The sequence below is a fragment of the Carcharodon carcharias genome, chromosome 9 (genome assembly GCF_017639515.1).
Source record: "Carcharodon carcharias isolate sCarCar2 chromosome 9, sCarCar2.pri, whole genome shotgun sequence".
In the NCBI taxonomy this organism is placed as follows: domain Eukaryota; kingdom Metazoa; phylum Chordata; class Chondrichthyes; order Lamniformes; family Lamnidae; genus Carcharodon; species Carcharodon carcharias.
Genome location: NC_054475.1, coordinates 19,370,923 through 19,397,017, shown reverse-complemented (window position 1 = coordinate 19,397,017; position 26,095 = coordinate 19,370,923). Strand labels below are relative to the sequence as shown.

The 26,095-nt window shown below is 57.2% G+C and overlaps 1 protein-coding gene across 1 annotated transcript in view; it reads right to left on the bottom strand.

Moving 5' to 3' along the window:
• Window positions 1-26,095, bottom strand: part of kcnc4 (potassium voltage-gated channel, Shaw-related subfamily, member 4) — a 141,447-nt gene that overhangs the window by 64,444 nt on the left and 50,908 nt on the right. The window contains exons 2-3 of the mRNA XM_041195731.1: window positions 21,019-21,943; window positions 19,538-19,693 (exon numbers count right to left, since the gene is read on the bottom strand). Coding sequence (XP_041051665.1) covers window positions 19,538-19,693; window positions 21,019-21,943 — 1,081 coding nt within the window. The remainder of the gene's footprint in view (window positions 1-19,537; window positions 19,694-21,018; window positions 21,944-26,095) is intronic.

Here is a 26,095-nt window from a genome sequence, read left to right as displayed (position 1 = left end):
GTGTGTGAGGTGGGGGTGTGTGTATGAGGTGGGGGTATGAATGAGGTGGGGCTGTGTGTGAGGTGGGGGTGTGTGTGTGACGTGGGGTGGGTGTGTGTGAGGTGGTGGTGTGTGTGAGGTGGGGGTGTGTGTATGAGGTGGGTGTATAAGTGAGGTGGGGGTGTGTCTGAGTTGGGGGTGTGTGTATGGTTTGGGGGTGTGTGTGAGGTTGGGTTGTGCGTGAGGTGGGGGTGTGTGTGAGGTCGGAGTGTCTGTGAGATGGGGGTGTGTGTGAGGTGGGTGTGGTGTGAGATGGGGGTGTGTGTGAGGTGGGTGTGTGTGAGGTGGGGGTGTGTGTATGAGGTGGGTGAGTGTGTGAGATGGGGGTGTGCGTGAGATGGGGGTGTCTGTGAGGTGGGGGTGGGTGTCTGTGAGGTGAGTGGGTGTCTGTGAGGTGAGTGGGTGTCTGTGAGGTGGGTGGGTGTCTGTGAGAGATGGGGGTGTGTGAGAGGTGGGGGTGTGTGAGAGGTGGGGGTGTGTGTGAGGTGGGGGTGTGTGTGAGGTGGGAGTGTGTGTGAGGTGGGGGTGTATGTGTGTGAGGTGGGTGTGTGTGTGTGTGTGTGTGTGTGAAGTGGGGGTGTGTGTGTGTGAGGTGGGTGTGTGTGTGTGTGAGGTGGGGGTGTGTGTGAGGTGGGGGTGCGTGTGAGGTGAGGGTGTGTGTGAGTTGGGGGTCTGAGTGAGGTGGGGGTCTGTGTGAGGTGGGTGTGTGTGTGAGGTGGGTGTGTGCGTGTGTGAGGTCGGAGTGTCTGTGAGGTGGGAGGGTGTGTGTGAGATGGGAGTGTGTGTGAGGTCGGAGTGTCTGTGAGATGGGGGTGTGTGTGAGATGGGGGTGTGTGAGAGATGGGGGTGTGTGAGAGATGGGGGTGTGTGAGAGGTGGGGGTGTGTGAGAGGTGGGGGTGTGTGTGAGGTCGGAGTGCCTGTGAGGTGGGGGTGTGTGTGAGGTGGGGGTGGTGTGAGGTGGGGGTGTGGTGTGAGGTGGGGGTGTGTGTGTGAGGTGGGGTGTGTGTGTATGAGGTGGGCGTATGAGTGAGGTGCGGGTGTGTGTGAGGTGCGGGTATGTGATGAGGTGGGGGTGTGTGTGGGGTGGGGGTGTGTATGAGGTGGGGGTGCGTGTTTGTGAGGTGGGGGTGTGTGTGAGGTGAGGGTGTGTGTGTGTGAGTTGGGGGTCTGTGTGAGGTGGGGGTGTGTGTGAGGTGGGGGTGTGTGTGAGTTGGGGGTCTGAGTGAGGTGGGGGTGTGTGTATGTGGTGTGGGTGTGTGTATGAGGTGGGGGTGTGTGAGAGGTGGGGGTGTGTGAGAGGTGGGGGTGGTGTGAGGTGGGGGTGTGGTGTGGGGTGGGGGTGTGTGTGTGAGGTGGGGTGTGTGTGTATGAGGTGGGCGTATGAGTGAGGTGCGGGTGTGTGTGAGGTGCGGGTATGTGATTGAGGTGGGGGTGTGTGTGGGGTGGGGGTGTGTATGAGGTGGGGGTGGGTGTTTGTGAGGTGGGGTGTGTGTGAGGTGGGGGTGTGTATGAGGTGGGGGTGGGTATTTGTGAGGTGGGGTGTGTGTGAGGTGGGGGTGTGTGTGTGTGTGAGGTGGGGGTGTGTGTGAGTTGGGGGTCTGAGTGAGGTGGGGGTGTGTGTGTGAGGTGGGGTGTGTGTGTATGAGGTGGGCGTATGAGTGAGGTGCGGGTGTGTGTGAGGTGCGGGTATGTGATCGAGGTGGGGGTGTGTGTGGGGTGGGGGTGTGTATGAGGTGGGGGTGGGTGTTTGTGAGGTGGGGGTGTGTGTGTGTGTGAGGTGGGGGTGTGTGTGAGGTGGGGGTCTGTGTGAGGTGGGGGTGTGTATGAGGTGGGGGTGTGTGTGAGTTGGGGGTCTGTGTGAGGTGGGGTTGCGTGTGAGGTGGGGGTGTGTGTGAGTTGGGGGTCTGAGTGAGGTGGGGGTGTGTGTATGTGGTGTGGGTGTGTGTATGAGGTGGGGGTGTGTATGAGGTGGGGGTGTGTATGAGGTGGGGGTGTGTGTATGAGTTGGCTGAGTGTGTGAGGTGGGGGCATTCGTGTGTTGGGGGGGTACGTGTGAGGTGGGGGTGTGTGTGTGTGAGGTGGGTGTTTTTTGTGAGGTGTGGTGTGTGTATGAGGTGGGGGTATGTGTGAGGTGGGGTGTGCGTGTGTGAGGTGGCTGCTATTGTGAGTTGGTGGTGTGTGTGTGTTGGTGTGTGTGTGAGGTGGGGGCGTGAATGTGAGGTGGGGGTGAGTGTGAGGTGGTGGTGTGTGTGAGGTGGGGGTGTGTGAGAGGTGGGGCTGTGTGTATGAGGTGCGGGTGTGGGTATGAGGTGGGGGTGTGGGAGAGGTGGGGGTGTGTGTGAGGTGGGGGTGTGTGTATGAGGTGGGGGTGTGTGTATGAGGTGGGAGTGTGTGTGAGGTGGGTGTGGTGTGAGATGGGGGTGTCTGTGAGGTGGGGGTGTGTGTGAGGTGGCGGTGTGTGTATGAGGTGGGTGTGAGTGTGAGGTGCGGGTGTATGTTTGAGGTGCGGGTGTGTGTTTGAGGTGCGGGTGTGTGTGAGGTGGGGGTGTGTGTGAGGTGGGGGTGTGTGTGAGGTGGGGGTCTGAGTGAGGTGGGGGTGTGTGTATGAGGTGGGGGTGTGTGTGAGTTGGGGGTGAATGTGTGAGGTGGGGGTGAGTGTGTGAGGTGGGTGTGTGTGTGTGTGAGGTGGGTGTGTGTGTGTGTGTGAGGTGGGTGTTTTTTGTGAGGTGGGGGTGAGTGTGTGAGGTGGGTGTGTGTGTGTGTGAGGTGGGTGTGTGTGTGTGTGAGGTGGGTGTTTTTTGTGAGGTGGGGTGTGTGTGTGTTTGAGGTGCGGGTGTGTGTGAGGTGGGGGTGTGTGTGAGGTGGGGGTGTGTGTGAGTTGGGGGTCTGAGTGAGGTGGGGGTGTGTGTATGAGGTGGGGGTGTGTGTGAGTTGGGGGTGAATGTGTGAGGTGGGGGTGAGTGTGTGAGGTGGGTGTGTGTGTGTGTGAGGTGGGTGTGTGTGTGTGTGAGGTGGGTGTGTGTGTGTGTGAGGTGGGTGTTTTTTGTGAGGTGGGGTGTGTGTGTGTGAGGTGGCTGTTAATGTGAATTGGGTGTGCCTGTGAGGTGTGTGTGTGTGTGAGGTGGTGGTGTGTGTGAGGTGGGGGTGTGTGTATGAGGTGGGGGAATGAGTGAGGTGGGTGTGTGTTTGAGGTGGGGGTGTGTGTGTGAGGTGGGGGTGTGTCTGAGTTGGGGGTGTGTGTATGATTTGGGGGTGTGTGTGAGGTTGGGTTGTGCGTGAGGTGGGGGTGTGTGTGAGGTCGGAGTGTCTGTGAGATGGGGGTGTGTGTGAGGTGGGTGTGGTGTGAGATGGGGTGTGTGTGAGGTTGGTGTGTGTGTGAAGGGGGGTGTGTGAGAGGTGGGGGTGTGTGAGAGGTGAGGGTGTGTGAGAGGTGGGGGTGTGAGTGAGGTGGGGGTGTGTGTGTTGGGGGGGGGTGTGTGTGGGGGGGGTGTGTGAGGGGTGGTGTGTGGGGGGGGTGTGTATGAGGTGGGGGTGTGTATGAGGTGGGGGTGTCTGAGGTGGGGGTGAGTATGAGGTGGGGGTGTGTGTATGAGGTGGGGGTGTGAGTATGAGGTGGGGATGTGTGTGAGAGGTGGGGGTGTGTGTGAGAGGTGGGGGTGTGTGTGAGGTGGGGTTGTGTGTGAGGTGGGGTTGTGTGTGAGGGGGGGGTGTGTGTGAGGGGGGGGTGTGTGTAAGAGGTGGGGGTGTGTAAGAGGTGGGGGTGTGTAAGAGGTGGGGGTGTGTGGGAGGTGGGTGTGTGTGTGAGAGGGGGGATGTGTGTATGGGGGGGTGTGTCTGGGGGGGGTGTGTAAGAGGTGGGGTTTTGTGTGAGGTGGGGGTGTGTGTGTGAGGGGGGTTGTGTGTCTGGGGGGGGCGGTGTGTCTGTGGGGGGGTGTGTGAGAGGTGGGGGTGTGTGTGAGGTGGGGGTGTGTGTGAGTTGGGGGTGTGTGTGAGGGGGGGTGTGTGTGAGGGGGGGTTGTGTGTGAGGTGGGGGTGTGTGTGAGTTGGGGGTCTGAGTGAGGTGGGGGTGTGTGTATGCGGTGGAGGTGTGTGTATGAGGTGGAGGTGTGTGTGTGAGGTGGGGGTGTGTATGAGGTGGAGGTGTGTGTATGAGGTGGGGGTGTGTGTGAGGTGGGGGAGTGTGTGTGAGGTGGGGCTGTGTGTGTGAGGTGGCTGTTTTTTGTGAGGTGGGGTGTGTGTATGTGAGGTGGCTGTTAATGTGAGCTGGTTGTGTGTGTGAGGTAGGAGTGTGTGTGTGTGTTGTGGCTGTGCCTGTGAGGTGGGGGTGTGTGTGAGGTGGTGGTGTGTGTGAGGTGGGGGTGTGTGTGTGAGGTGGGGTGGGTGAGTGTGAGGTGGTGGTGTGTGTGAGGTGGGGGTGTGTGTATGAGGTGGGTGCATAAGTGAGGTGGGGGTGTGTCTGAGGTGGGGGTGTGTGTATGGTTTGGGGGTGTGTGTGAGGTTGGGTTGTGCGTGAGGTGGGGGTGTGTGTGAGGTCGGAGTGTCTGTGAGATAGGGGTGTGTGTGAGGTGGGTGTGGTGTGAGATGGGGGTGTGTGTGAGGTGGGTGTGTGTGAGGTGGGGGTGTGTGTGTGAGGTGGGTGAGTGTGTGAGATGGGGGTGTGCGTGAGATGGGGGTGTCTGTGAGGTGGGGGTGGGTGTCTGTGAGGTGAGTGGGTGTCCGTGAGGTGAGTGGGTGTCTGTGAGGTGGGTGGGTGTCTGTAAGAGATGGGGGTGTGTGTGAGGTGGGGGTGTGTGTGAGGTGGGTGTGTGTGTGAGGTGCAGGTGTGTGTGAGCTGTGGTGTGTGTGAGCTGTGGGTGTGTGTGTGTGTGTGTGTGAGTTGGGGGTGTGTGTTTGTGAAGTGGGGGTGTGTGTGTGTGAGGTGGGGGTGTGTGTGTGTGAGGTGGGGGTGTGTGTGAGGTGGGGGTGTGTGTGAGGTGGGGGTGTGTGTGAGTTGGGGGTCTGAGTGAGGTGGGGGTCTGTGTGAGGTGGGTGTGTGTGTGAGGTGGGGGTGTGTGTATGAGGTGGGGGTGTGTGTATGAGCTGGGGGTGTGAGTGAGGTGGGGGTATGAGTGAGGTGGGGGTATGAGTGAGGTGGCGGTGTGTGTGTGAGATGGCGGTGTGTGTGTGAGGTGGGTGTGTGTGTTTGAGCTGCGGGTGTGTGTGTGAGGAGGGGGTGTGTGTGTGTGAGTTGGGGGTGGGTGTGTGTGAGGTGGGGGTGGGTGTGCGTGAGGTGGGGGTGGGTGTGTGTGTGAGGTCGGAGTGTCTGTGAGGTGGGGGTGTGTGTGAAGTGGGTGTGGTGTGAGATGGGGGTGTCTGTGAGGTGGGGGTGTGTGTGAGGTGGCAGTGTGTGTATGAGGTGGGGATGAGTGTGAGGTGCGGGTGTGAGTTTGAGGTGCGGGTGTGTGTTTGAGGTGGGGGTGTGTGTGAGGTGGGGGTGTGTGTGAGGTGGGGGTGTGTGTGAGGTGGGTGTGGGTGTGTGTGAGGTGGGGGTGGGTGTGTGTGAGGTGGGGGTGTGTATGTGTGAGGTGGGGGTGTGTGTGTGAGGTGGGGGTGTGTGTGTGAGGTGGGGGTCTGTGTGAGGTGGGGGTGTGTGTGAGGTGGGGGGGTGTGTGAGCTGGGGGTCTGAGTGAGGTGGGGGTGTGTTTATGCGGTGGAGGTGTGTGTATGAGGTGCGGGTGTGTGTGAGGTGGGGGTGTGTGTGAGGTGGGGGTGAGTGTGTGAGGTGGGTGTGTGTGTGTGTGACGTGGGTGTTTTTTGTGAGGTGGGGTGTGTGTATGTGAGGTGGCTGTTAATGTGAGTTGGTTGTGTGTGTGAGGTAGGGGTGTGTGTGTGTGTTGTGGCTGTGCCTGTGAGGTGGGGGTGTGTGTGAGGTGGGGGTGTGTTTGAGGTGGGGGTGTGTGTGTGAGGTGGGGTGGGTGTGTGTGAGGTGGGGGTGTGTCTGAGTTGGGGGTGTGTGTATGATTTGGGGGTGTGTGTGAGGTTGGGTTGTGCGTGAGGTGGGGGTGTGTGTGAGGTCGGAGTGTCTGTGAGATGGGGGTGTGTGTGAGGTGGGTGTGGTGTGAGATGGGGGTGTGTGTGAGGTGGGTGTGTGTGAGGTGGGGGTGTGTGTATGAGGTGGGTGAGTGTGTGAGATGGGGGTGTGTGTGAGATGGGGGTGTCTGTGAGGTGGGGGTGGGTGTCTGTGAGGTGAGTGGGTGTCTGTGAGGTGAGTGGGTGTCTGTGAGGTGGGTGGGTGTCTGTGAGAGATGGGGCTATGTGAGAGGTGGGGGTGTGTGTGAGGTGGGGGTGTGTGTGAGGTGGGGGTGTGTGTGAGTTGATGGTGTGTGTGAGGTGGGGGTCTGTGTGAGGTGGGGGTGTGTGTATGAGGTGGGGGTGTGTGTGAGGTGGGGGTGTGTATGAGGTGGGTGTGTGTGTGAGGTGGGGGTGAGTGTGTGAGGTGGGTGTGTGTGTGAGGTGGGGGTGTGTGTGTGAGGTGAGGGTGAGTGTGTGAGGTGCTTTGTGTGTATGAGCTGGGGTGTGTGTGTGTGAGGGGGGTGTTTTTTGTGAGGTGGGTGTGTGTGTGTGAGGTGGCTGTTAATGTGAGTTGGGTGTGTGTGTGAGGTAGGGGTGTGTGTGTGTTGTGGCTGTGCCTGTGAGGTGGGGGTGTGTGTGAGGTGGTGGTGTGTGTGAGGTGGGGTGTGTGTGAGGTGGGGGGTGTGTATGAGATGGGGGTGTGTATGTGAGTTGGGGGTTTGTGTGAGGTGGGGGTGGTGTGAGGTGGGGGTGTGTGTGTGAGGTGGGGTGTGTGTGTATGAGGTGGGCGTATGAGTGAGGTACGGGTGTGTGTGAGGTGCGGGTATGTGATTGAGGTGGGGGTGTGTGTGGGATGGGGGTGTGTATGAGGTGGGGGTGGGTGTGTGTGAGGTGGGGTGTGTGTGAGGTGGGGGTGTGTGTGTGTGTGAGGTGGGGGTGTGTGTATGAGTTGGGTGTGTGTATGAGGCGGGGGTATGTATGAGGTGGGGGTGTGTGTATGAGTTGGCTGAGTGTGTGAGGTGGGGGCGTTTGTGTGTTGGGGGGGTACGTGTGAGGTGGGGGTGTGTGTGTGTGAGGTGGGTGTTTTTTGTGAGGTGTGGTGTGTGTATGAGGTGGGGGTATGTGTGAGGTGGGGTGTGCTTGTGTGATGTGGCTGCTATTGTGAGTTGGGCGTGTGTGTGTGTGTTGGTGTGCGTGTGAGGTGGGGGCGTGAAAGTGAGGTGGGGGTGAGTGTGAGGTGGTGGTGTGTGTGAGGTGGGGGTGTGTGAGAGGTGGGGCTGTGTGTATGAGGTGCGGGTGTGGGTATGAGGTGGGGGTGTGTGAGAGGTGGGGGTGTGTGTATGAGGTGGGGGTGTGTGTATGAGGTGGGGGTGTGTGTATGAGGTGGGGGTGTGTGTATGAGGTGGGGATGTGAGTGAGGTGGGGGTATGAGTGAGGTGGGGGTATGAGTGAGGTGGCGGTGTGTGTGTGAGATGGCGGTGTGTGTGTGAGGTGGGTGTGTGTGTTTGAGCTGCGGGTGTGTGTGTGAGGAGGGGGTGGGTGTGTGTGAGGTGGGGGTGGGTGTGTGTGTGAGGTCGGAATGTCTGTGAGGTGGGGGTGTGTGTGAAGTGGGTGTGGTGTGAGATGGGGGTGTCTGTGAGGTGGGGGTGTGTGTGAGGTGGCGGTGTGTGTATGAGGTGGGGGTGAGTGTGAGGTGCGGGTGTGAGTTTGAGGTGCGGGTGTGGGTTTGAGGTGGGGGTGTGTGTGAGGTGGGGGTTTGTGTGAGGTGGGGGTGGGTGTGTGTGAGGTGGGGGTGTGTATGTGTGAGGTGGGGGTGTGTGTGTGAGGTGGGGGTGTGTGTGTGAGGTGGGGGTGTGTGTGTGTGTGAGGTGGGGGTCTGTGTGAGGTGGGGGTGTGTGTGAGGTGGGGGGGTGTGTGAGTTGGGGGTCTGAGTGAGGTGGGTGTGTGTTTATGCGGTGGAGGTGTGTGTATGAGATGGGGGTGTGTGTGAGGTGGGGGTGTGTGTGAGGTGGGGGTGAGTGTGTGAGGTGGGGGTGGGTGTGTGTGAGGTGGGTGTTTTTGTGAGGTGGGGTGTGTGTGTGTGAGGTGGCTGTTAATGTGAGTTGGGGGTGTGTGTGAGGTAGGGGTGTGTGTGTGTGTTGTGGCTGTGCCTGTGAGGTGGGGGTGTCTGTGAGGTGGGGGTGTGTTTGAGGTGGGGGTGTGTGTGTGAGGTGGGGTGGGTGTGTATGAGGCGGGGGTATGTATGAGGTGGGGGTGTGTGTATGAGTTGGCTGAGTGTGTGAGGTGGGGGCGTTTGTGTGTTGGGGGGGTACGTGTGAGGTGGGGGTGTGTGTGTGTGAGGTGGGTGTTTTTTGTGAGGTGTGGTGTGTGTATGAGGTGGGGGTATGTGTGAGGTGGGGTGTGCTTGTGTGATGTGGCTGCTATTGTGAGTTGGGCGTGTGTGTGTGTGTTGGTGTGCGTGTGAGGTGGGGGCGTGAAAGTGAGGTGGGGGTGAGTGTGCGGTGGTGGTGTGTGTGAGGTGGGGGTGTGTGAGAGGTGGGGGTTTGTGTATGAGGTGCGGGTTTGCGTATGAGGTGGGGGTGTGTAAGAGGTGGGGGTGTGTGTATGAGGTGGGGGTGTGTGTGTGAGGTGGGGGTGTGTGTATGAGGTGGGGGTGTGTGTATGAGGTGGGGGTGTGAGTGAGGTGGGGGTATGAGTGAGGTGGGGGTTTGAGTGAGGTGGGGGTGTGTGTGTGAGATGGCGGTGTGTGTGTGAGGTGGGTGTGTGTGTTTGAGCTGCGGGTGTGTGTGTGAGGAGGGGGTGGGTGTGTGTGAGGTGGGGGTGGGTGTGTGTGTGAGGTCGGAATGTCTGTGAGGTGGGGGTGTGTGTGAAGTGGGTGTGGTGTGAGATGGGGGTGTCTGTGAGGTGGGGGTGTGTGTGAGGTGGCGGTGTGTGTATGAGGTGGGGGTGAGTGTGAGGTGCGGGTGTGAGTTTGAGGTGCGGGTGTGGGTTTGAGGTGGGGGTGTGTGTGAGGTGGGGGTTTGTGTGAGGTGGGGGTGGGTGTGTGTGAGGTGGGGGTGTGTATGTGTGAGGTGGGGGTGTGTGTGTGAGGTGGGGGTGTGTGTGTGAGGTGGGGGTGTGTGTGTGTGTGAGGTGGGGGTCTGTGTGAGGTGGGGGTGTGTGTGAGGTGGGGGGGTGTGTGAGTTGGGGGTCTGAGTGAGGTGGGTGTGTGTTTATGCGGTGGAGGTGTGTGTATGAGATGGGGGTGTGTGTGAGGTGGGGGTGTGTGTGAGGTGGGGGTGAGTGTGTGAGGTGGGTGTGTGTGTGTGTGAGGTGGGTGTTTTTTGTGAGGTGGGGTGTGTGTATGTGAGGTGGCTGTTAATGTGAGTTGGGTGTGTGTGTGAGGTAGGGTTGTGTGTGAGTGTGTGGGTGTGTGTGTGAGGTGGGGGTGTGTGTGAGGTGGGGGTGTGTTTGAGGTGCGGGTGTGTGTGAGGTGGGGGTGGGTGTGTGTGAGTTGGGGGCGTGTGTGAGTTGGGGGTGTGTGTATAATTTGGGGGTGTGTGTGATGTGGGTGTGTTTGTGAGAGGGGGGTGTGTGTGAGGTGGGGGTGTGTGTGAGATGGGGGTGTGTGTGAGGTGGGTGTGGTGTGAGATGGGGGTGTGTGTGAGGTGGGTGTGTGTGAGGTGGGGGTGTGTGTATGAGGTGGGTGAGTGTGTGAGATGGGGGTGTGTGTGAGATGGGGGTGTCTGTGAGGTGGGGGTGGGTGTCTGTGAGGTGAGTGGGTGTCTGTGAGGTGAGTGGGTGTCTGTGAGGTGGGTGGGTGTGTGTGTGAGCTGGGGGTGTGTGTGAGGTGGGGTGTGTGTGAGGTGGGGGTGTGTGTGTGGTGGGGGTGTGTGTGAGGTGGGGGTGTGTGTGAGGTGGGGTTGTGTGTGTGTGTGAGGTGGGGGTGTGTGTGAGGTGGGGGTGTGTGTGTGAGGTGGGGGTGTGTATGAGGTGGGTGTGTGTGTGAGGTGGGGGTGAGTGTGTGAGGTGGGTGTCTGTGTGAGGTGGGGGTGAGTGTGTGAGGTGAGGGTGAGTGTGTGAGGTGCTTTGTGTGTATGAGCTGGGGTGTGTGTGTGTGAGGGGGGTGTTTTTTGTGAGGTGGGTGTGTGTGTGTGAGGTGGCTGTTAATGTGAGTTGGGTGTGTGTGTGAGGTAGGGGTGTGTGTGTGTTTTGGCTGTGCCTGTGAGGTGGGGGTGTGTGTGAGGTGGTGGTGTGTGTGAGGTGGGGTGTGTGTGAGGTGGGGGGTGTGTATGAGGTGGGGGTGTGTGTGAGTTGGGGGTCTGTGTGAGGTAGGGGTGGTGTGAGGTGGGGGTGTGTGTGTGAGGTGGGGTGTGTGTGTATGAGGTGGGCATATGAGTGAGGTACGGGTGTGTGTGAGGTGCGGGTATGTGATTGAGGTGGGGGTGTGTGTGGGATGGGGGTGTGTATGAGGTGGGGGTGGGTGTGTGTGAGGTGGGGTGTGTGTGAGGTGGGGGTGTGTGTGTGTGTGAGGTGGGGGTGTGTGTGAGTTGGGGGTCTGTATGAGGTGGGGGTGTGTATGAGGTGGGGGTGTGTGTATGAGTTGGCTGAGTGGGTGAGGTGGGGGCGTTTGTGTGTTGGGGGGGTACGTGTGAGGTGGGTGTGTGTGTGTGTGAGGTGGGTGTTTTTTGTGAGGTGTGGTGTGTGTATCAGGTGGGGGTATGTGTGAGGTGGTGGTGTGCTTGTGTGAGGTGGCTGCTATTGTGAGTTGGGCGTGTGTGTGTGTGTTGGTGTGCGTGTGAGGTGGGGGCGTGAAAGTGAGGTGGGGGTGAGTGTGAGGTGGTGGTGTGTGTGAGGTGGGGGTGTGTGAGAGGTGGGGCTGTGTGTATGAGGTGCGGGTGTGTGTGTGAGGAGGGGGTGTGTGTGTGTGAGGTGGGGGTGGGTGTGTGTGAGGTGGGGGTGGGTGTGCGTGAGGTGGGGGTGGGTGTGTGTGTGAGGTCGGAGTGTCTGTGAGGTGGGGGTGTGTGTGATGTGGGTGTGGTGTGAGATGGGGGTGTCTGTGAGGTGGGGGTGTGTGTGAGGTGGCGGTGTGTGTATGAGGTGGGGGTGAGTGTGAGGTGCGGGTGTGAGTTTGAGGTGCGGGTGTGGGTTTGAGGTGGGGGTGTGTGTGAGGTGGGGGTTTGTGTGAGGTGGGGGTGTGAGTGAGGTGGGTGTGGGTGTGTGTGAGGTGGGGGTGGGTGTGTGTGAGGTGGGGGTGTGTATGTGTGAGGTGGGGGTGTGTGTGTGAGGTGGGGGTGTGTGTGTGAGGTGGGGGTGTGTGTGAGGTGGGGGTGTGTGTGAGGTGGGGGTGTGTGTGAGGTGGGGGTGTGTGTGTGAGGTGGGGCTGTGTATGAGGTGGGTGTGTGTGTGAGGTGGGGGTGAGTGTGTGAGGTGGGTGTGTGTGTGAGGTGCGGGTGAGTGTGTGAGGTGAGGGTGAGTGTGTGAGGTGCTTTGTGTGTATGAGCTGGGGTGTGTGTGTGTGAGGGGGGTGTTTTTTGTGAGGTGGGTGTGTGTGTGTGAGGTGGCTGTTAATGTGAGTTGGGTGTGTGTGTGAGGTAGGGGTGTGTGTGTGTTGTGGCTGTGCCTGTGAGGTGGGGGTGTGTGTGAGGTGGTGGTGTGTGTGAGGTGGGGTGTGTGTGAGGTGGGGGGTGTGTATGAGGTGGGGGTGTGTGTGAGTTGGGGGTCTGTGTGAGGTGGGGGTGGTGTGAGGTGGGGGTGTGTGTGTGAGGTGGGGTGTGTGTGTATGAGGTGGGCGTATGAGTGAGGTACGGGTGTGTGTGAGGTGCGGGTATGTGATTGAGGTGGGGGTGTGTGTGGGATGGGGGTGTGTATGAGGTGGGGGTGGGTGTGTGTGAGGTGGGGTGTGTGTGAGGTGGGGGTGTGTGTGTGTGTGAGGTGGGGGTGTGTGTATGAGTTGGGGGTGTGTATGAGGCGGGGGTGTGTATGAGGTGGGGGTGTGTGTATGAGTTGGCTGAGTGTGTGAGGTGGGGGCGTTTGTGTGTTGGGGGGGTACGTGTGAGGTGGGGGTGTGTGTGTGTGAGGTGGGTGTTTTTTGTGAGGTGTGGTGTGTGTATGAGGTGGGGGTATGTGTGAGGTGGGGTGTGCTTGTGTGATGTGGCTGCTATTGTGAGTTGGGCGTGTGTGTGTGTGTTGGTGTGCGTGTGAGGTGGGGGCGTGAAAGTGAGGTGGGGGTGAGTGTGAGGTGGTGGTGTGTGTGAGGTGGGGGTGTGTGAGAGGTGGGGCTGTGTGTATGAGGTGCGGGTGTGGGTATGAGGTGGGGGTGTGTGTGAGGTGGGGGTGTGTGTATGAGGTGGGGGTGTGTGTATGAGGTGGGGGTGTGTGTATGAGGTGGGGATGTGAGTGAGGTGGGGGTATGAGTGAGGTGGCGGTGTGTGTGTGAGATGGCGGTGTGTGTGTGAGGTGGGTGTGTGTGTTTGAGCTGCGGGTGTGTGTGTGAGGAGGGGGTGGGTGTGTGTGAGGTGGGGGTGGGTGTGTGTGTGAGGTCGGAATGTCTGTGAGGTGGGGGTGTGTGTGAAGTGGGTGTGGTGTGAGATGGGGGTGTCTGTGAGGTGGGGGTGTGTGTGAGGTGGCGGTGTGTGTATGAGGTGGGGGTGAGTGTGAGGTGCGGGTGTGAGTGTGAGGTGCGGGTGTGTGTGTGAGGTGGGGGTGTGTGTGAGGTGGGGGTTTGTGTGAGGTGGGGGTGTGTGTGAGGTGGGGGTGTGTGTGTGTGAGGTGGGGGTGGGTGTGTGTGAGGTGGGGGTGTGTGTGTGTGAGGTGGGGGTGTGTGTGTGAGGTGGGGGTGTGTGTGTGAGGTGGGGGTGTGTGTGTGAGGTGGGGGTGTGTGTGTGTGTGTGAGGTGGGGGTCTGTGTGAGGTGGGGGTGTGTGTGAGGTGGGGGGGTGTGTGAGTTGGGGGTCTGAGTGAGGTGGGTGTGTGTTTATGCGGTGGAGGTGTGTGTATGAGATGGGGGTGTGTGTGAGGTGGGGGTGTGTGTGAGGTGGGGGTGAGTGTGTGAGGTGGGTGTGTGTGTGTGTGAGGTGGGTGTTTTTTGTGAGGTGGGGTGTGTGTATGTGAGGTGGCTGTTAATGTGAGTTGGTTGTGTGTGTGAGGTAGGGGTGTGTGTGTGTGTTGTGGCTGTGCCTGTGAGGTGGGGGTGTGTGTGAGGTGGGGGTGTGTTTGAGGTGGGGGTGTGTGTGTGAGGTGGGGTGGGTGTGTGTGAGGTGGGGGTGTGTCTGAGTTGGGGGTGTGTGTATGATTTGGGGGTGTGTGTGAGGTTGGGTTGTGTGTGAGGTGGGGGTGTGTGTGAGGTCGGAGTGTCTGTGAGATGGGGGTGTGTGTGAGGTGGGTGTTGTGTGAGATGGGGGTGTGTGTGAGGTGGGTGTGTGTGAGGTGGGGGTGTGTGTATGAGGTGGGTGAGTGTGTGAGATGGGGGTGTGTGTGAGATGGGGGTGTCTGTGAGGTGGGGGTGGGTGTCTGTGAGGTGAGTGGGTGTCTGTGAGGTGAGTGGGTGTCTGTGAGGTGGGTGGGTGTCTGTGAGAGATGGGGGTATGTGAGAGGTGGGGGTGTGTGTGAGGTGGGGGTGTGTGTGAGGTGGGGGTGTGTGTGAGGTGGGGGTATGTGTGAGGTGGGGGTCTGTGTGAGGTGGGGGTGTGTGTTTGTGAGGTGGGGGTGTGTGTGTGAGGTGGGGGTGTGTATGAGGTGGGTGTGTGTGTGAGGTGGGGGTGAGTGTGTGAGGTGGGTGTGTGTGTGAGGTGGGGGTGAGTGTGTGAGGTGAGGGTGAGTGTGTGAGGTGCTTTGTGTGTATGAGCTGGGGTGTGTGTGTGTGAGGGGGGTGTTTTTTGTGAGGTGGGTGTGTGTGTGTGAGGTGGCTGTTAATGTGAGTTGGGTGTGTGTGTGAGGTAGGGGTGTGTGTGTGTTGTGGCTGTGCCTGTGAGGTGGGGGTGTGTGTGAGGTGGTGGTGTGTGTGAGGTGGGGTGTGTGTGAGGTGGGGGGTGTGTATGAGGTGGGGGTGTGTGTGAGTTGGGGGTCTGTGTGAGGTAGGGGTGGTGTGAGGTGGGGGTGTGTGTGTGAGGTGGGGTGTGTGTGTATGAGGTGGGCGTATGAGTGAGGTACGGGTGTGTGTGAGGTGCGGGTATGTGATTGAGGTGGGGGTGTGTGTGGGATGGGGGTGTGTATGAGGTGGGGGTGGGTGTGTGTGAGGTGGGGTGTGTGTGAGGTGGGGGTGTGTGTGTGTGTGAGGTGGGGGTGTGTGTGAGTTGGGGGTCTGTGTGAGGTGGGGGTGTGTGTGAGGTGGGGGTGTGTGTGAGTTGGGGGTCTGTATGAGGTGGGGGTGTGTATGAGGTGGGGGTGTGTGTATGAGTTGGCTGAGTGGGTGAGGTGGGGGCGTTTGTGTGTTGGGGGGGTACGTGTGAGGTGGGGGTGTGTGTGTGTGAGGTGGGTGTTTTTTGTGAGGTGTGGTGTGTGTATGAGGTGGGGGTATGTGTGAGGTGGTGGTGTGCTTGTGTGAGGTGGCTGCTATTGTGAGTTGGGCGTGTGTGTGTGTGTTGGTGTGCGTGTGAGGTGGGGGCGTGAAAGTGAGGTGGGGGTGAGTGTGAGGTGGTGGTGTGTGTGAGGTGGGGGTGTGTGAGAGGTGGGGCTGTGTGTATGAGGTGCGGGTGTGGGTATGAGGTGGGGGTGTGTGAGAGGTGGGGGTGTGTGTATGAGGTGGGGGTGTGTGTATGAGGTGGGGGTGTGTGTATGAGGTGGGGGTGTGTGTATGAGGTGGGGGTGTGAGTGTGGTGGGGGTATGAGTGAGGTGGGGGTATGAGTGAGGTGGCGGTGTGTGTGTGAGATGGCGGTGTGTGTGTGAGGTGGGTGTGTGTGTTTGAGCTGCGGGTGTGTGTGTGAGGAGGGGGTGTGTGTGTGTGAGGTGGGGGTGGGTGTGTGTGAGGTGGGGGTGGGTGTGCGTGAGGTGGGGGTGGGTGTGTGTGTGAGGTCGGAGTGTCTGTGAGGTGGGGGTGTGTGTGAAGTGGGTGTGGTGTGAGATGGGGGTGTCTGTGAGGTGGGGGTGTGTGTGAGGTGGCGGTGTGTGTATGAGGTGGGGGTGAGTGTGAGGTGCGGGTGTGAGTTTGAGGTGCGGGTGTGGGTTTGAGGTGGGGGTGTGTGTGAGGTGGGGGTTTGTGTGAGGTGGGGGTGTGTGTGAGGTGGGTGTGGGTGTGTGTGAGGTGGGGGTGGGTGTGTGTGAGGTGGGGGTGTGTATGTGTGAGGTGGGGGTGTGTGTGTGAGGTGGGGGTGTGTGTGTGAGGTGGGGGTGTGTGTGTGTGTGATGTGGGGGTCTGTGTGAGGTGGGGGTGTGTGTGAGGTGGGGGTGTGTGTGAGGTGGGTGTGGGTGTGTGTGAGGTGGGGGTGGGTGTGTGTGAGGTGGGGGTGGGTGTGTGAGGTGGGGGTGTGTGTGTGAGGTGGGGGTGTGTGTGTGAGGTGGGGGTGTGTGTGTGTGTGAGGTGGGGGTCTGTGTGAGGTGGGGGTGTGTGTGAGGTGGGGGGGTGTGTGAGTTGGGGGTCTGAGTGAGGTGGGGGTGTGTTTATGCGGTGGAGGTGTGTGTATGAGGTGCGGGTGTGTGTGAGGTGGGGGTGTGTGTGAGGTGGGGGTGAGTGTGTGAGGTGGGTGTGTGTGTGTGTGAGGTGGGTGTTTTTTGTGAGGTGGGGTGTGTGTATGTGAGGTGGCTGTTAATGTGAGTTGGTTGTGTGTGTGAGGTAGGGGTGTGTGTGTGTGTTGTGGCTGTGCCTGTGAGGTGGGGGTGTGTGTGAGGTGGGGGTGTGTTTGAGGTGGGGGTGTGTGTGTGAGGTGGGGTGGGTGTGTGTGAGGTGGGGGTGTGTGTGAGTTGGGGGTGTGTGTATGATTTGGGGGTGTGTGTGAGGTTGGGTTGTGCGTGAGGTGGGGGTGTGTGTGAGGTCGGAGTGTCTGTGAGATGGGGGTGTGTGTGAGGTGGGTGTGGTGTGAGATGGGGGTGTGTGTGAGGTGGGTGTGTGTGAGGTGGGGGTGTGTGTATGAGGTGGGTGAGTGTGTGAGATGGGGGTGTGTGTGAGATGGGGGTGTCTGTGAGGTGGGGGTGGGTGTCTGTGAGGTGAGTGGGTGTCTGTGAGGTGGGTGGGTGTCTGTGAGGTGGGTGGGTGTCTGTGAGAGATGGGGGGGTGTGTGAGGTGGGGGTGTGTGTGAGGTGGGGGTGTGTGTGAGGTGGGGGTATGTGTGAGGTGGGGGTCTGTGTGAGGTGGGGGTGTGTGTTTGTGAGGTGGGGGTGTGTGTGTGAGGTGGGGGTGTGCATGAGGTGGGTGTGTGTGTGAGGTGGGGGTGAGTGTGTGAGGTGGGTGTGTGTGTGAGGTGGGGGTGAGTGTGTGAGGTGAGGGTGAGTGTGTGAGGTGCTTTGTGTGTATGAGCTGGGGTGTGTGTGTGTGAGGGGGGTGTTTTTTGTGAGGTGGGTGTGTGTGTGTGAGGTGGCTGTTAATGTGAGTTGGGTGTGTGTATGAGGTAGGGGTGTGTGTGTGTTGTGGCTGTGCCTGTGAGGTGGGGGTGTGTGTGAGGTGGTGGTGTGTGTGAGGTGGGGTGTGTGTGAGGTGGGGGGTGTGTATGAGGTGGGGGTGTTTTTGAGTTGGGGGTCTGTGTGAGGTGGGGGTCTGTGTGAGGTGGGGGTCTGAGTGAGGTTGGCGTGTGTGTATGCGGTGTGGGTGTGTGTATGAGGTGGGTGTGTGTGTGAGGTGGGGGTGTGTGTGAGATGGAGGTGAGTGTGTGAGGTGGGGATGAGTGTGTGAGGTGGTGTGTGTGTGTATGAGGTGAGGGTGTGTGTGTATGAGGTGGGGGTGTATGTGAGGTGGGGGTGTATGTGAGGTGGGGTGTGTGTGTGAGGTGGGGTGTGTGTGAGGTGGGGTGTGTGTGTGAGATGGGGGTGTGTGAGAGGTGGGGGTGTGTGTGAGGTGGGGGTGTGTGAGAGGTGGGCGTGTGTGTGAGGTGGGGTGTGTGTGAGGTGGGTGTGTGTGAGGTGGGTGTGTGTGTTTGTGGTGCGGGTGTGTGTGAGGTGGGGGTGTGTGTGAGATGGGGGTGCGTGTATGAGGTGGCGATGTGTGTGTGAGGTGGGTGTGTGTGAGATGGGGGTGTGTGTATGAGGTGGGTGAGTGTGTGAGATGGGGGTGTGCGTGAGATGGGGGTGTCTGTGAGGTGGGGGTGGGTGTCTGTGAGGTGAGTGGGTGTCTGTGAGGTGAGTGGGTGTCTGTGAGGTGGGTGGGTGTCTGTGAGGTGGGGGTGTGTGAGAGGTGGGTGTGTGTGTGAGGTGGGGGTGTGTGTGAGGTGAGGGTGAGTGTGTGAGGTGGGGTATGTGTGTGAGGTGGTGGTGTGTGTGAGGTGGGGGTGTGTGTATGAGGTGGGGGTGTGTGTGTATGTGAGGTGGGGGTGTGTGTGAGGTGGGGGTCTGTGTGAGGTGGGGTTCTGTGTGAGGTGGGGGTCTGAGTGAGGTGGGCGTGTGTGTATGCGGTGTGGGTGTGTGTGAGGTGGGGGTGAGTGTGTGAGGTGGGGATGAGTGTGTGAGGTGGTGTGTGTGTGTATGAGGTGAGGGTGTGTGTGAGGTGGGGTGTGTGTGTGAGGTGGGGGTGTATGTGAGGTGGGGTGTGTGTGTGAGGTGGGTGTTTTTTGTGAGGTGGGTGTGTGTGTGTGTGAGGTGGGTGTTTTCTGTGAGGTGGGGTGTGTGTGTGTGAGGTGGGGTGTGTGTGAGGTGGGGAGTGTGTGAGGTGGGGTGTGTGTGAGGTGGGGTGTGTGTGAGGTGGGTGTGTGTGTGAGGTGGGTGTGTGTGTGAGATGGGGGTGCGTGTATGAGGTGGCGGTGTGTGTGTGAGGTGGGTGTGTGTGTTTGAGGTGCGGGTGTGTGTGAGGTGGGGGTGTGTGTGAGGTGGGAATGTGTGTGAGGTGGGGGTGGGTGTGTGTGAGGTGGGGGTGTGTGTGAGGTGGGGGTGGGTGTGTGTGAGGTCGGAGTGTCTGTGAGGTGGGGGTGTGTGTGAGATGGGTGTGGTGTGAGATGGGGGTGTCTGTGAGGTGGGGGTGTGTGTGAGGTGGTTGTGGTGTGAGATGGGGGTGTCTGTGAGGTGGGGGTGTGTGTGAGGTGGCGGTGTGTGTATGAGGTGGGGGTGAGTGTGAGGTGCGGGTGTGTGTTTGAGGTGCGGGTGTGTGTTTGAGGTGCGGGTGTGTGTGTGAGGTGCGGGTGTGTGTCTGAGGGGGGTGTGTCTGTGAGGTGGGGGTGTGTGTGAGGTGGGGGGTCTGTGTGAGGGGGGTGTGTGTGAGGTGGGGGGTCTGTGTGAGGGGGGTGTGTGTGAGGTGGGAGTGTGTGTGAGGTGGGGTTGTGTGTGGGTGTGTGTGAGGGGGGTGTGTGTGAGGTGGGGCTGTGTGTGAGGTGGGGGTGTGTATGAGTGGGGTGTGTGTGAGGGGGGGGGGGTGTGTGAGGTGGGGGTGTGTGTGAGGTGGGGGTGTGTGTGAGGTGGGGGTGTGTGTGAGGTGGGGGTGTGTATGAGTGGGGTGTGTGTGAGGTGGGCATGTGTGTGAGGGGGAGGTGTGAGAGGTGGGAGTGTGTGTGAGGTGGGGGTGTGTGTGGGGGGGGGGTGTGTGTGAGGTGGGTGTGTGTGTAGGGGGGGGTGTGTGTGGGGGGGGGTGTGTGGGGGGGGGGTGTGTGAGAGGTGGGGTGTGTGTGAGGTGGGGGTGTGTGTGGGAGGGGAGTGTGTGTGAGGGGGGTTGTGAGAGGTGGAAGTGTTTATGAGGTGGGGGTGTGTGTGAGGGGGGTGTGTGTGTGAGGGGGGTGGTGTGTGTGAGGTGCGGGTGTGTGTGAGGTGGGGTGGTGTGTGAGGTGGGGGTGTGTGTGAGGTGGGGGGGTGTGTGAGGTGGGGGTGTGTGTGAGGTGGGGGGGTGTGTGAGGTGGGGGTGTGTGTGAGGTGGGGGTGTGTGTGAGGTGGGGTGTGTGTGAGGTGGGGTGTGTGTAAGGTGGGAGGTGTGAGAGGTGGGAGTGTGTGTGAGGTGGGGGTGTGTGTGAGGGGGGGGCTGTGTGTGAGGGGGGTGTGTGTGAGGTGGGGGTGTGTGTGAGGTTGGGGTGTGTGAGAGGTGGGGGTGTGCATGAGTTGGGGGTCACTGTTTCTGTTATTGCTTCCGTCAAAGCCAAGAGTCACCAAGGTGAGTGATTGCAGCATTGAGGTCACGGAGGAGGTGGGGTCGGGTTCGGCAGCAAAGGGCAGCGGGGCACTGAGTGGACCCCCTGCTTTCCGATGCAGGTCCCTCGATCAGGCACTGAGTGCCTTTCCACAAGGGAACCTCCCGGTGTCCTTACCTACCACCACGCTGCCCGATTAAATGTCTCGCGGCACCAAACGCACCTTGGAAAGGGAGATTGAATTCAACCATGTTCTGTCCTCTAACTGTAAACTCACCGGGCGCCAGTAAGAAGCAGGCCGACTCTTTCTTGTTTCTGTCCTTGGTACTGGAGCGTTTGAGCATCCTATTCTCTTCAGGTGTTAATGGTTGGTTCAGTGCAGCACTTTCCTCATCTGATAAGGCCAGGTTCGCTTCACCATTTTGTTTGGAGTCTGGGAATATACACAGAATTTCTGCTCAGTATCTTGTACACGTCACCAATCAAGGCAAGCCAGAATTTGAAGCAGGAAAGAGCAGTTTACAATGCAGTTGGTTCTCAGAAACATGATGTGAAATATAAGGAGATATGAAATAGTGTAGTTTGCAAGGAACCAAGTTCCCGAGTGCACTGGCACACGTGTGTCAGGAGCCCAGTGCACTGGCACACACGTGCCAGGAGCCCAGTGCACTGGCACACGTGTGTCTGGAACTGAGTGCACTGGCACACATCTGCCTGAGTGCACTACCACACGTGTGCAACGAGCCGGGTGCATTGCTACACATGTGCCAGGAGCCGAGTGTACTGGCACCTGTGCCCCAGTGCACTGCCACACGTGTGTCAGGAACTGAGTGGACTGGCACACATCTGCCCGAGCGCACTACCACAGTTGTGCAACAAGCCAGGTGCCCTGCTACACGTGTGCCCAGAGCCGAGTGCACTGGCAAATGTGTGTGCAGCCAAGTGCACTGCCACACGTGTGCCAGGTGCTATCTAAATAGTACCCCTCGCCTGCTCCTTCCCCATAACCCTGCACATTTCCCACCTTCAATTATTCCTATTGAATCTGGTACCAGCACCCTTTCAGGCAGCGTCTTCCAGTTCACAACACATTGTTTATGTAAATGTTTTCCTCATGTCAGCTATGTTTCTTTTATTAATTGCTTTAAATCTGTGTTCCTCTGGTTACCCACCCTTCTGCCAGTGGAAACAGTTTCTCCTTATTTCCATTAGTAAAACCCTTCATCATTTTGTACCCCTCTGTCGAATCTCCCCTTAACCTCCTCTGCTCTAAGGAAAACAATCCCAGCTTCTCCAAACCCACTATGGAACTGAAAATCCTCATCCCTGGAACCATCCTGGGAAATCTCTTCTGCATGTTCCTTTTAATTTCTTACTTTTCTCTTTTCACTCTTGAATCTCTCTCTTAATCCTCTCTCCCTCCCTTTATTTCTTTCTGTCTCTGATGCTGTGCTGTTCACTTGCTTCTTTCTCCTTCCTGTTCTTTCGTTTCCCTTTTCCCTTTGTCATTGGTTAAGGGCATCGGTTGCAGACACCCCCTGGCCTCATTGCAGTGTCATCAGCCGTTGTCCTGTGACATCAAATCACCTGGACTGTGATGTTAACGGTTTTCTGGGCTAACAAGAGGCTGTGCAGAGAGCACCAAACGCTCTCAAAACTTGAACAGGAGTGAGGAAAGCATCCACAGGAAGGACACAATGATAGGACAGCAACGCTGCTCACATGCACGCTCTGAAATGCTCCAGAATAAGGTCCTACCTGAGCTCTTTCTCTCTTTTATCTCTTCAGCAGCGATTGCACCACTGTCACTCTGGGTGTTGTTGCACGGAGAGTTCAGGGCTGACTTGTAATGGCCTGAAGACTTGGCATGTGACCCACAGGGGATGTGTTTCCTGCGTTTCTTGGGGAGTTTTTGTTTGGCCATTGCCAGGGAATAATACATTCCAAAGTTATTGACAATGACTGGCACAGGCATCGCAATGGTAAGCACACCAGCCAGGGCACACAGCGCTCCCACCAGCATACCTGACCAGGTCTGGGGGTACATGTCACCATAACCAAGGGTAGTCATGGTGACAACTGCCCACCAGAAGCCAATGGGGATATTTTTGAAGTGAGTGGGACTCTCACTATTGGGGCTTTCCCCCAACCTCTCTGCATAGTAGATCATTGTGGCAAAGATGAGGATTCCCAGAGCGAGGAAGATGATAAGCAGGAGGAACTCGTTGGTGCTGGCTCTCAAGGTGTGTCCCAACACCCTCAATCCAACAAAGTGCCGGGTCAGCTTGAAGATCCGTAGAATCCGGACAAACCTGACAACCCGGAGGAAGCCCAGAACATCCCTTGCTGCCTTGGAGGTCAAGCCATGAAGTGCCAGCTCTAGGTAGAAGGGCAGAATGGCCACAAAGTCAATGATGTTCAGCATATTCTTAACAAACAGCAGTTTATTGGGACAGAAGCAAATACGGACAAAGAACTCCAGAGTGAACCACATGACGCACACTCCTTCCACGTACATGAGCGCAGGTTCCATCTCCACTTCATACACATTCACCAGCCGAGTGCTGTTCCCCACGATTTTATATTCTGTCAAGTTCGTGATCTTGTTGAATGCTTCGTGTGTCTCGAGGCAAAAGGCAGTGATTGACAAGAGAATGAAAAAGAGGGACACAAAAGCAATAAACTGCAAGAGAAAAAGAATGCAGGTTAGACAAAGATCAGAATCAGAGCTTCAAAACTGCAATAGACACCCAGGGGTAAGTTCCAGGTGGGCAAAAGGAGATGACATGGAAGGGAAGTCTGTGATGGGGGGAAATGTACATGGGCTGTGGGAACAGTGGGATTAATAGCCTGTGATTATTTCTCAGACCTTTGTCTCCTGATCGTTGGACGTTGACTACATAAATAACAATAAATTGCATTTATATAGAATCTTTAATCAGCAGAAGAGCCCATTCAGAAAAATTGATGAACTAATCTATCCCTTTAAGATCCTTGTCAGTGAATTTCTCTCCTTTGAATGACTCAGGACATAACTCTGTATAATACAATCTTTGATCATCATTCATCAGTTCAGTCAAGTGGCGTCATTGCTTTGATAGTCTGATTCTTTGAAAACCTCTGAAGAGATATTTTATCAAATACCTTCGCCAGGACAATATTTGTCAGCTGAGATATTGAGCTGAAGGTTTTTAAATTCCTTGGGGTAGGAAGATAACGTAATGTGTGAGAGGGAAGGTGGACACTGGTCCAGAAATTCAATCGTCGTACAAGATTGACTGATGTGAAATATTAATAGCGAACATTCGCAAAGAGGCTTTCACTTCAAAACAGGACAGAATAATTCAGTAAATAGTCAAAGAAACAAAAACCAAAACAAATATTTTGACTGTTTGAATGAATTTTGCTTAGTGTGAGGAGAAGGATCATAGCAATGGGGAACAAAACACTTCATTACTTCCTCATATCAGCATCAAACACTCCCTGGACCTGTGCAGAATGAGGCTAGATACAGAGTAAAGCTCCCTCTACACTGCCCCCATCAAACACTCCCAGAACAGCTATAGCATGGGGTTAGATACAGAGTAAAGCTCCCTCTACACTGCCCCCATCAAACACTCCCAGAACAGCTATAGCATGGGGTTAGATACAGAGTAAAGCTCCCTCTACACTGCCCCCATCAAACACTCCAAGAACAGGTACAGCACGGGGTTAGATACAGAGTAAAGCTCCCTCTACACTGCCCCCATCAAACACTCCCAGGACAGGTACAGCACGGGGTTAGATACAGAGTAAAGCTCCCTCTACACTGTCCCCATCAAACACTCACAGGACAATTATAGCACAGGGTTAGATACAGAGTAAAGCTCCCTCTACACTGCCCTAATAAACTTATTGCATCCACAGCACCTTACAATTCATGAAGTATTTCTGAAGCATGCTCACTGTTTCCTAGGAAAATGGAGCATTGGTTTTGCACAAAGCAAGATCCTCCTGTTATAGCAGAGTGGATGGTAAATGCTGAGCTGCTCAAATCCCAGCGGGAAACCTGAAACAGCTGCCACAACAGTTTTACAATTTATTTTTCTATTTTGAGATGCATGCCTTGAATTCAGTAGTAATAAGCCCACTGAGGCTTAGAGGATTTTTACAAAACTAAATTAAACATCTATTAATGAAAGATTTTAAGCATACACATAGGTCTACAAATTACTACTACAATAACTCCCAAATTCCCTAATTAGCCTGACTCCCAGTTACACCTCCATTAAGGCAACAGTAAAACAAAACAGATTTCAACAAACCCAGGTAAAGCACACAATACCCTAGACAGTGATATTCAGTCAGTTTAATTAGCTTCAGTTCCTATAGGCAGCAACATGATACATGCAGGCAAGAGGCTTATCACACTTGTTAGCTCTTAGAATTCCTTCTCCTTATACATAACCTCATCTCCTTTATACAGTTTCTCCCTTTTTAATGTAAATTCTACTGATCCAATATGTCTTTGCAACTTTACTTTTTCCGTAATATAAATCTTCCATAGTGCTCATATTATCAGTAACCTTTGGGAAAAATAAACACACTGTCTGGCTTAGCCTCCATTGGTTCGGTGTAACACCTTTCCATCTCTTTGAAATTCATGACTCTGGTTAATCTAAAAATGCAAATGCTCCTCACACCTCTCATTCTAAAACTTCAGCCATGTTTATGTATTTAGCATTTCAAACCTAGCCTCTCTTTTGATAACTCAAAAGCTCCAGACCAGCTGTCTGCAATAAAATTAAATCCCACCCCCCCCACACACACACATCCACACCGATAAACTAATCCAAACCCCACTATTAACCAACCTTTACAATAAATCACAATAATATTATGAAAATTATTATATTTTCATGACACCTACAAACGGCAAATAGGAGGAATCAAGGGTGAATTTAGTTCTGGCTTGGACAGTACTGAGGAAGGCTGGGAACACTCCTTCAAATAGTTCCATGTAATCTGTTCAGAACTTGATTGAACATCATTACCTGAAACAACAAACACTAACATATTGACCCTCAGACAGTGCCGCACTCCATCAGTACTGACCCTCCAACAGTACAGCACTCCCTCAGTATTCACCCTCCAACAGTGCGGCACTCCCTCATTACTGACCCTCCAACAGTACAGCACTCCTTCAGTATTCACCCTCCGACAGTGCAGCACTCCCTCAGTATTCACCCTCCAACAGTGCGGCACTCCCTCATTACTGACCCTCCAACAGTACAGCACTCCCTCAGTATTCACCCCTCCGATAGTGCAGCACTCCCTCAGAATTCACCCTCCCACAGTGCGGCACTCCCTCATTACTGACCCTCCAACAGTACAGCACTCCCTCATTACTGACCCTCCAACAGTACAGTACTCCCTCAGTACTGACCCTCCTACAGTGCAGCACTCCCTCAGTGCTGACCCTCTGGACAATGTGGGGTCCTCTCAGTATTGACCCTATGGACAGTGTGGGGCCCTCTCAGTATTGACCCTCCGATAGTGCAACATTCCATCAGTACTGACCCTCCGACTGTGCAGCACTCCCTCAGTACTGACCCTTTGGACTGTGTGGGGCCCCCTCTCAGTACTGTATCGAGGCATCACCCTAAATGATTTGCTCAGGTCCTGGAGCAAGACTTGGAGCCACAATTTCCTGACTCCAAGAGGATTGTTCTTTCAACGGAGCAAAGCTGTTTGTTTTTTCTAACAGTCTCCAGTGTGTGTAATGCTTTCTGCAAATCAGAGCAGGATGGGACAAGAAGGAGCAGGACAGGACAGAGCGGAGCGGAGCGGGGTGGGACAGGACAGGACAGGACAGAGCGGAGCGGGGAGGGACAGGACAGGACAGGACAGGGCGGAGCGGGACAGGACAGGACAGGGCGGGGCAGGACAGGACAGGACAGGGCGGAGCGGGACAGGACAGGACAGGGCAGGACAGGACAGGACAGGACAGGGCAGGACAGGACAGGACAGGACAGGACAGGGCGGAGCGGGACAGGACAGGACAGGGCAGGACAGGGCGGAGCGGGACAGGACAGGGCGGAGCGGGACAGGACAGGACAGGGCAGGACAGGACAGGACAGGACAGGGCAGGGCAGGACAGAGCGGAGCGGAGCGGGATAGGACAGGACAGGACAGGGCAGGACAGGGCGGAGCGGGACAGGACAGGACAGGGTGGAGCGGAACAGGACAGGACAGGGCAGGACAGGACAGGACAGGACAGGGCAGGGCAGGACAGAGCGGAGCGGAGCGGGATAGGACAGGACAGGACAGGGCAGGACAGGGCGGAGCGGGACAGGACAGGACAGGGTGGAGCGGAACAGGACAGGACAGAGCAGGACAGGACAGGACAGGGCAGGACAGGGCGGAGCGGGACAGGACAGGACAGGGTGGAGCGGAACAGGACAGGACAGAGCAGGACAGGACAGTGCAGAGTGGGACAGGACAGGACAGGGAGGAGCGGGGTGGGACAGGACTGGGAGGAGCGGGGCAGGACAGGACAGGGCGGAGCAGGACAGGACAGGACAGGGTGGAGCAGGACAGGACAGGGCAGAGCGGGGTGGGACAGGACTGGGAGGAGCGGGGCAGGACAGGACAGGGTGGAGCGGGGCAGGACAGGACAGAGCGGAGCGGGGCAGGACAGGACAGAGCAGGACAGGACAGTGCAGAGTGGGACAGGACAGGGCAGGGCGGAGCGGGGCAGGACAGGACAGGGCGGAGCGGGGCAGGACAGGACAGGACAGGGAGGAGCGGGGCAGGACAGGACAGGACAGGGAGGAGCGGGACAGGACAGGGCGGA